Here is an 8,926-nt window from a genome sequence, read left to right as displayed (position 1 = left end):
TTTGTTGTATGTTTGCTACTCGCTGTGAAACAAATTGCCCCTAGGGGATAATAAAGACTCTTGAACCTGAACCAAAGCAGCAGCCTGCAAAATAATGGGAAACCCAGGAGACTTGAGCTCTCAGATAACTTTGACCAAGATATCAGACAAGATATTTACTATTTACACACTGTGATAGTTTCCACAGGGGAGGCTACTAGCTACTAATTATGCAGGGGGCCCAAACCTTTGCACGCCACTGTACATATATATACATGTATATAGTATCTAAATAATGTATGTATAACTGAGGAAGTGTGTGGGTGGAGGAGGAGCAGATGGGTGTCTGTCTCGGTCTCTGTGTCTCTCACCTTGAACATCAAGTGTCACGTTTGCCGTGTGAACAGTTTATTTTCATTGTAGAAAACTTGGTTTGGTTGCACAGAGACAGGTGTGGTTGAGAGAAGAGTGTGATGACGTTTGGGCGTTGAGGTTACGATTCAGTCTGAAACCAGACAAACTCTGAATTAAAACCAAAAAAAAACAACAGATTCTGACTTTAATCTGCAGCCTGAGCAGGAAATGTGTGGTTTTCCCTAAAAAAAAAACTGCACTTCACCCATCTGAAGTCATGTGATATACAGTAAACTGCATCTGCACACAACTCTAAATCCAGTATTTTACATTGTTTTAGTTTGTTTTGAACATCATGAGGAGCCGTCACCACTTCAGTTATCGTCACATTTTCATCTTTCAAAGCAGATTAACACGTCTGCTAATGCGATTTACAGTCAACAAAAAAATCCGATCTGACAAACAAGAACCAGAACCAGTGGATTCTCCCTGTGCAGCGGTCTGTGATGATGATGATGCAAAATGGCAGTTCCTCAAAATATGTAGATAACTTTATCAAATCCATCAAGATTGAGCCCTAAATCCTCACACGCTCTGCTCCTCTGAGGTATTTATCCTTATCTGCTGCTGACCGTGAGTAACATCATTGTATCCAAGATACACTGTGAGTAACATCAGTGTATCCGGGACAACGCCTGATTACTATTGCTTACACTATCAGGCAAAAAAGGTCAATAAATATAATTTTAAAAAGAAAGATGCCGATCCAGGTTCTGGAGCTTCAGCATGTGTTCTCCTCAAAGATCAGGATGAGCAAACATGGTCATCTCACTCTGTGGCTTTTGATGCCGGGGTGATTGTTGGTGCCAGTCGGGCTCATTTGAGTCTGAGACTGTGGATCTCCAGGGAAATCTCCAGTTCTGCAGAAATGGAAACGCCTCACCGGTGACACATCTTAGATGAGGACGGCCAAACTGGTTGGAGCAGAGAGTCCTGTAACTCAGAAAAAGAGTTTAAAAGGGTCATAGCCACAAATCCATTGACCCCACTTGTCTGGGGTCAGCAGTGCAGGCTGATGTCGCTGATGTCATGAGCGGGGAATGTTTCTCTTGGTGCACTTTGGTTTTCTTCAGTCTCAGGCAGCTTCTTTTTTCTACGGCCTCAGTTTATTGCCTTCTAGAGGCGACGTCCAGCAGGATAGCGACGATCCAGGTCGCTCAGAATAAAAACAGTTTGAATGGACGACATGACAATGATCACGTTCACCTCCCGGATCTGGATCCAGCAGCCGGACCGGACCGGACCGGACCGGATCGCCCGTCCTCCTGGAGATCAGCTGCACCGTCCATCTGCAGAAATAACGTGATGTGATGCAATCGTGTCACAAGAGAGTGAGGCTGTCGTGAGAGCAGAGGGAAACTGGACCTGTTAAAGTTTGTTGTTCCTCATAATAATTTTTAAAAAAGCTCAGAGTGTTTGTTGTGTAATGACACTACTTCCTAAAACTGTGGGGATTACAGGGGAATCCCAGATATTTACTGCAACAAAAGTTTCCTTACAGAATAATTTAAAGTCTCTGTCACTGGGAAATGACCTTGTTTGTAGAAAAAAATGTTTTGTGTGTTTTGTAATGTGTCACAATGGGTTTGTTTGAAAACTGGGAAAAAGTTACAATCCAGTTTAAAGGGGAAAGTTTAAGTTTGCGAGGTCGGGACTTTCTCTAATACTTTATCTCTCCGTCTTTTTGTGTTGATAATAAAAGAAACAATCACATTTTAACAGTTGATTTTTTCTTTATTTTCTTACAAAAACACAAAGACAAACAACTATTTACAATTTGTACAGTGGCAAAAAGAGTATGAAGTAGCTACAGCTTTTACCAGAAGTTGAGCGTTAAGGAAGAAAATAAGACATAATGCATTATAAAATCCCTTTAACTAAATGTTCATGTGTCTCAGTAACGGAAAAAAAAAAAAACAGACAAACAATGTGATAATTATTGTTTTTTTTGACACTGTACATCATAAACTACTTAAGAATATCAAACACAATGTCCAAGGCTGTGAATCCTGAAACGAATGAGGTTAATATTGAGTAGCTTTGCAGGTATTTGTAGGTGAGTATGATGGTGTAAATAATAAAATACTTTTGCCTGAGAAAACAAAAAAACAAAACAAATTCTGAGCTCAACATCATAAAACTACAACTGAGCACCACGATGCCTTGAACCAGCCAAAAACACACAATGAACAGTGCGTCCTCTATCAGCAGTGCACTTCAAAACTTCTCTTCGAAACTTCACATGGAGAGGGGAAAGGTGCCAGGTGTCCGACACAGGAGGAGGAGGAGGAGGATGTAGCTTAAAGTGTGGATGTCGCCATGAGATGGAGTGGGAGGGAGGATGTTGGAGAGACAGGAGCAACTTTTAAAGTCCAAAAAATTCTACAAAGCGATGTCCTGTCCCGTCCCGACACCTTATGAGGCGAATGGATGCATGAAGCTGTCCCACGGTTTGTAGGCGGGTGAAGCTGCGCTCAGATTGATGTAGCTCGGCAAGTCGTCTAAGTCGCTCACTGTAAAAAACAAACAGAGGAAACTCGAGGTCAGCATGTTGGAAGGAAAAAAACAAGCTTCAAACATTATGAGTGTGTAAAACATGTGGTGTAACCTGAAGGACTGAGCTATGATCAAAAAGCATGTTTAGCATCTTTCTAATCACCTGTCAGTTCATTTCCTTCATGCATAGGAGCATTTAATATCAACTGAAATCAAGTGTTTTCTTTTCCTTATTTCTCACTCATTCAAACAGCAGATGGACGCACAAAACTCTACTTATGTCACAGTGTTAAGGGATAATTATCAGTCAGATTATTTTAGAGGAAGCCGTCCATCTGCTGCACCAATTAGCAACATTTACCTGAGGAATCACTCGAGCTCATACTAGGACTGGTGCCCGGGCCATTGCTCAAGTATGATCCGTTGTTTAACATGTTAATTGTGGCGTTTGCTTCTTTCTCCAGCTGCTCACAGATCTGAAAGAGCAAGACTGGACTGAGTACAGCTACTAACGGTTTTATGCAACTTCACTTTTCCCCACACCCGTAAAAAAACAATCAAGCTTTTGTATCACTACTACAAAGACAAACAAACATGACTATGAACAATGAATGTTGTGAAGAGAAGAAGTCGATGCTTACCTCCATGATGTAGCTTTCCTCGTCTGTAAGGTCATAGTGAAGAGGGAGGGAGGGAAGAAGGGAGGAGACGTTAGTCTATCGCTGTCAATTCACTTTGACACATCTACTGTATGAGCATCTGTAGTTGTCTTACCGTTGCTGTGTTCAGGTGAGACTTCAAATCGTGGGTAATAGTTGTTTTCACCACTGATCTCCACTGAGTTAGCCCAGTCAGGGACTTCAGATGCGACTGTGAAACCTGAAAGGTCAGTAAAAAAAAAAAACAACAACCTTTGAGTTCACTTTGCTCCAGCCCTCTTCATGTTTTGTTTTTTGTTTTTTTTTTACAGCTCAGTGTGTTTTAATGCATTCATCATATGCAGTTCATTTTCTTGCTCACCATTCAGCTGTGTGGACTCGGCCTCCTCTGATGACGAAGACATGGGGGAATTGAAGTCGCTGTAGTCTGACTCCTCCTCTATCTTGTACTTCCTCTGCACAAGAGAAGAGTTGGTGAGATTTAAGGGGAAAAAAGGTTTCATGGTAACACAAGCAAGTGTCCACCTTTAATATCACAGTATAGGACGATATAAAAAGTATTTACCTCTTCATCCTTTGGTGTCTTTGGCCTGGATCTCTTCACTGTGCAGAAGAAGAAAGAGAGAGAAAAAAAACTTTGGTCACTTGACATGAAACTGACTTCACGTGTGAATAGAAAGAGAGAGAAGAAAAAAAAGGAGCAGCAGCCAGTAGACGCTGCAGACCGCAGAGCTAATTCATAAAAAAATAACCTAACAACACCGCCCTGCTCACTTCCTGTCGTTTGTCGCCTCACCTTTTGATTTCTGGGTGGCAGGCAGCATCCTGAAGACGCGCACAGCACCGTGTCCTTTGTTGACGCTCTTGTGCTTCACCTCCTCGATGTCAGGCAGGGAGTTCAGGGCGCAGCGGAAGTTGGCTTTCCACGTCTTGGGGTCGCTGGTCTGGCCCTCCACGTATTTGCCTGCACAAACACGTCTGATCAGTTTCATTCATCCCAAGACAAAGATTTGTTTTTGTGTAGTTTTGTTTTTGCAGGTGTCTTCTCTTCGCTCTGCTCACCTGTGTGTTTGGCCCACTGCTTGAACAGACATGCGTCCTTGTCCATCTCCCAGCCGTGCCGAGCTGCGTGCTTCCAGGGGATGGAGAACATCGTCTTCTCCTGTTGAAGAAAAAGGAAACCTTAAGTTGGAGTGAAGACGTCCAACATGGTCAGACACGAGTCACAAGATGCTTCCTGTTCACTCTGAGCATCCAGCTCTTTGGCCACTGTTAGCAGCTCTCTCTAGATCATTGCATAGCACATCAGTGGTAGTAAACACACACACACCAAAGGAGCTTTTGTCAAGTTTTTTTGAAACCACAAAATGCCATGTGAGGTGGAGTGTCTGTCAGAAAGATCTCACACTTCACCAGTTGTTGTTGTTTTTTTTACTTTCAAAGGCTGCCAAGTTTCCTCCAACTTTATCTGACCATTAAACTCACTAATGCAGCATTACTATGTCAAAACTAATCTCAACCGGTGTTGCAAACATGCTACTTCAACAGGAACATGCGGTGTTTGAGCTGCACTAAATATAAAAAAACAAAGACAGGAAAAACCCGTGCAGCTTTGCAGGGATAACTTCCCTCTTTACTTGCTTCTGGCTTCCCAGTCCTTCAATAAACACATTAAAAAATGTCCATTCTAACTATTTGTCCCATTACACCGACCGAGCCACACATTTTTTGTAAAACATCACTGTTGAATTCAGGCTCTCACCTCGTCCACCCAGGTCAGACCAGTTATTTGGCTGGAGTCGATCATCATCTCCAGCCATGGCCTCATCCTCATCCTGGACACTGGCATGTTTGACTGTATACAGCAACAGAGAAAGAAAGAAAAAACAACTTTAGACAAATGAGGAAGAGGCTGCGTGTGTGTGTGATATGTAGCAGTCAGTGAGAATAGCGGACTCCCACATCCGCCTCCGCATTTAGATTTACTGCTGCGTGCAGGAGCGTGAGGAGTTCACGGCCCGGGCGCGAGAGGGGGGGGGGGGCGGTGAAGGTTAAAAAAAAAAAAAAAAAAAGTCACTCTTGTCTAAAAAAAGAAGAAGAATAAATCCAAAAAAAATGTTTGTAGCGTTGGCTGTGTAGTCCAAAAAGTTTATCATCTTCATGCACCATGTAGCAGCTCCGTGACATCCAGGCAGGAGGAGGAGGAGGAGGAGGCAGCGTGCCCCGAAAAAGTTGCTCGGTGCTCGGCCAGGAGCGCAGCCTCCTCCTCCTCCTCCTCCTGCATCGCTACCTCAATCAATCAGCTCCACCACAGCTACAACTTATCACACAAACTTTACCAAAACCTTACTAAGTGACAACTTTAACTTGCATAAAATAAAATAAAAAATAAAATAAAATAAAATAAAAAGTCTACATCTCGCGACAAATTAAAAAATGTATCAACTCGAGGCATCCCCCCCCATGCAGGTTTAAGTGATACATTTAGAATCCTCTGTTAGATCACTTACAGGTTTTGGTGTGGTTGAGTAGTCCGTAAGAAGAAAAGGTTTAGAAAATAAGCCGTTTGGAGTTAAGACTGTAGGTAAGCTGCAGAGAAGCTCCTTCTCTCATTCACCTGAAGACTGAAGACCTGTCTCAGACAGAACTGACGATTCTCAGCGCGCTATCTCGTTTTATATACAGTCAGCTACGGCGGGTTTTCCCCAGCTTTGAGGGAGAGAGGGCGGTGCACACTGTAAGAAATGTCCTCAACCAAAACCAACTGAGTTTTTAGCCTGAGAGTTTCAGGGATGGAGTTCATGTTTATACACATCTATTTACATTTTTACAGGTTTCTATCACCACATGCTCTGTTCTGTGTTTAATGAAATTTTGCACTTTGTGAAAAATAGATGGAGAAACCGTTTATTGCAGTAAACAACAAAAACCTCCTGTTCACTCTGAAATCAACATTTTTCAACCACATTAAACACCTCATCATCTGGTGTGTGTGCACATCAGCAGAAGTAGCTCCTCTTTTATGTAATATAATAAGAAAATAATAATTTGAACACTTTATAAGATCAAATATGTAGCCTACACAGAGTGGATGGTTATTTTTTACAGTGTTCTCCCTCAGAGCAGTAGATGGTTTCCGAGAAATCATGCTGTTGAGAGCAAGGAGGAAGTCAATAACAACATGGGTTGATTACAGTGGCCCGGTGCACGTAGACGGCTGACATTGACCTGAGTCGTTGGTTACACGCGTGGTGTGTGTGAGTGTGCGTGTGCGTGTGCGTGTGTATGCGTTTTGTATATTTATCTGCAGCGTTTGCACCTGGACTGTAAGGCTGCTGCTACTGCTGCAAATAATTTAAAATGTGCAGGTGAAATCACACACTACAGGTTTTAATGCTGCTAAAGTCGCTTATAATGGTACTGTGTTGTGTTGTTATACTTTGCATCACACAAAAGAAAAGAGGCTTCATCCTTTAAACTGCTGTAAAACCAATGACTGCAGCTGTGATGACAGGACATGTGGACATAAGAACTGTGGAGACTGTGGGAAAATATGTTTTACTATAAAATAAATAGCACATAAAACTCCTATAATCAAGTAGTATAAAGTGCACACACACACACACCTACACACGCACGCACGCACACAAACACGTAGTCACGCGCGTTCATCCCACACTCCGGCATGATAAACATGTGCAGAGACAAGCCCTTTAGTATAAACAGTGGAGCAGCAGAGAAATCAGCCGTTTACAAGAAATGATGTAGTAATTTCAGTCAACCGCTGGGGGCGCTGCTGCTCTGCCGCCGCTGCAGCTGCTGCTGCTGCTGCTGCTGCTGCTGCTGCTGCTGGTTGAATCTGGGCCATGTAGAGTGAAGGTCTGAGCGGTGACGGCGGCGCTGTGGGAACAGGAGCAGCGGCGCAGACACACGGCAGCAGCAGCAGCAGCAGCAGCGGCTGCGGTGGTTGGAGGAGGAGGAGCGGGGTCAGTGTGACAGGATGCGGAGCGTTTTATTCACGGTTTCACCGAAAACTCACAAGATGCAACAAAGTAAAGTGATCATGCACAAAGACGTGACTGAAAACATGTAGTTATGTTATTTATTATAGTTATTAATTATGGCCATTTCTCCTTTTGCAGATTTACAACATGTAGGCTAATAATCCTGGAGGCGTGTGTGTGTGTGTGTGTGTGTGTGTGTGTGTGTGTGTGTGTGTGTGTGTGTGTGTGTGTGTGTGTGTGTGTGTGTGTGTGGGACGACAAAATCGTGCAAAATCAGTGTAAGCCCGTCTTTATGTAAACAACATGGGGGCAACATACTTCGTTCACTTTACTCGTGAGAGTGTGGGAAACCCCACACCGTGTTGTGGAGAGGAGAGCGCACCAGCTCATGCCCATATAGGGGCTTCCCGCGTGGCGTAATTGCGCGTTTGCCTCATTCAAAACGCGAGTGCGCGCGGCGCGAGAGAGTCTCCGGGAGGGAATGGCAGGGAGTTTTCCAGCGGAGTTTACACACCCGACCCATTCACTCACACACACATGCGCTGGGAAATCCCAGTGAAAACAGGCATCTGGATTTGCAGGGGGAAAATCATCCCGGATTTCTGGAGCGATAGCGGCTGGGTGAGAGGAGAGGGAGAGGGATTTATAAGAATCCACAGGCTGAGGGGAAACAGGTGTGGGAGGGGCTGCTCACTCCGTGTCCGATGTTTGATAAGATAGATGTGAGGGGTCACTTTATTAATAAGGATGAGAGGATTAAGCAGTTGAAGATTATTATTATTATTATAATTAAACAACTAAACTAAGACTAAACAACTTCACATGTCCTCACCTAAGGGAACAAAAACCTTTAAAAAACCTTCTATACAGCTGTGTTATACTGAAACTCACCATTTTTAATCATCATTTATTTATTTATTCAAATCCTATGGAAAAAAAAACACATTGAGAGAGAAAAATACATTAAATTCAACTATTTCAAAAATAAAACAGGTGCATATGTTTGCATTGACATTAATAAATAATTAAGATCATGGGAAGAATGAAAATAAAAGCAGTGACAGTTACAGTGAACAATTAACATTCACATAATCAATTAAACTGATGAGAGATGATTGGGGGGAAAAACAGGGTTTGAACTTAAGTCTCAGTTTGGACGGAAAACATGACACTGTTGATTTTAAAAGAAAGTTTATTGTGGATCTAATATTTATAGGACAGCACTCTATACTCTCTATAGCTGAGTTATCAACAGGATGAATTTCAACCATGTCATAATCGTCTGTGATTTTTATTCATATATTTATGATGCAGCAGGAACCTGAACGTCACACTTCACCACCTACATACAGGCGTCGACTGATTCACACATAA

The 8,926-nt window shown here is 42.9% G+C and overlaps 1 protein-coding gene across 1 annotated transcript; it reads right to left on the bottom strand.

The window, feature by feature from the left end:
- Nucleotides 1-2,106: 2,106 nt before the first annotated feature.
- irf1b (interferon regulatory factor 1b) lies at nt 2,107-6,200 on the bottom strand. The gene is made up of 10 exons (XM_085797199.1): nt 6,059-6,200; nt 5,311-5,403; nt 4,611-4,710; nt 4,345-4,512; nt 4,114-4,151; nt 3,910-4,003; nt 3,664-3,768; nt 3,531-3,553; nt 3,251-3,365; nt 2,107-2,906 (listed from the first exon to the last, which is right to left on the bottom strand). The coding sequence occupies exons 2-10, from the start codon at nt 5,395-5,397 to the stop codon at nt 2,809-2,811; spliced, it is 828 nt and encodes a 275-aa protein (XP_085653325.1). The 5' UTR covers nt 5,398-5,403; nt 6,059-6,200; the 3' UTR covers nt 2,107-2,808.
- Between the last annotated feature and the right edge of the window lie 2,726 nt (nt 6,201-8,926).

Source organism: Trachurus japonicus, chromosome 14 (assembly GCF_045865225.1).
Source record: "Trachurus japonicus isolate A0001 chromosome 14, Traja_1.0".
NCBI classification, from domain to species: domain Eukaryota; kingdom Metazoa; phylum Chordata; class Actinopteri; order Carangiformes; family Carangidae; genus Trachurus; species Trachurus japonicus.
The sequence above is the reverse complement of the archived record's forward strand: the minus strand, read 5'-3'. Positions and strand labels throughout refer to the sequence as shown.

Excerpts from the sequence above, each read along its gene's own strand:
- irf1b (XM_085797199.1), bottom strand. The coding sequence starts at position 5,397 with ATGCCAGTGTCCAGGATGAGGATGAGGCCATGGCTGGAGATGATGATC. Across the intron at positions 3,554-3,663 it reads CTCACCTGAACACAGCAACG|ACGAGGAAAGCTACATCATG; the intron begins GTAAGACAACTA and ends ATGACCTTACAG. Across the intron at positions 3,366-3,530 it reads AGGAAAGCTACATCATGGAG|ATCTGTGAGCAGCTGGAGAA; the intron begins GTAAGCATCGAC and ends TTGCTCTTTCAG.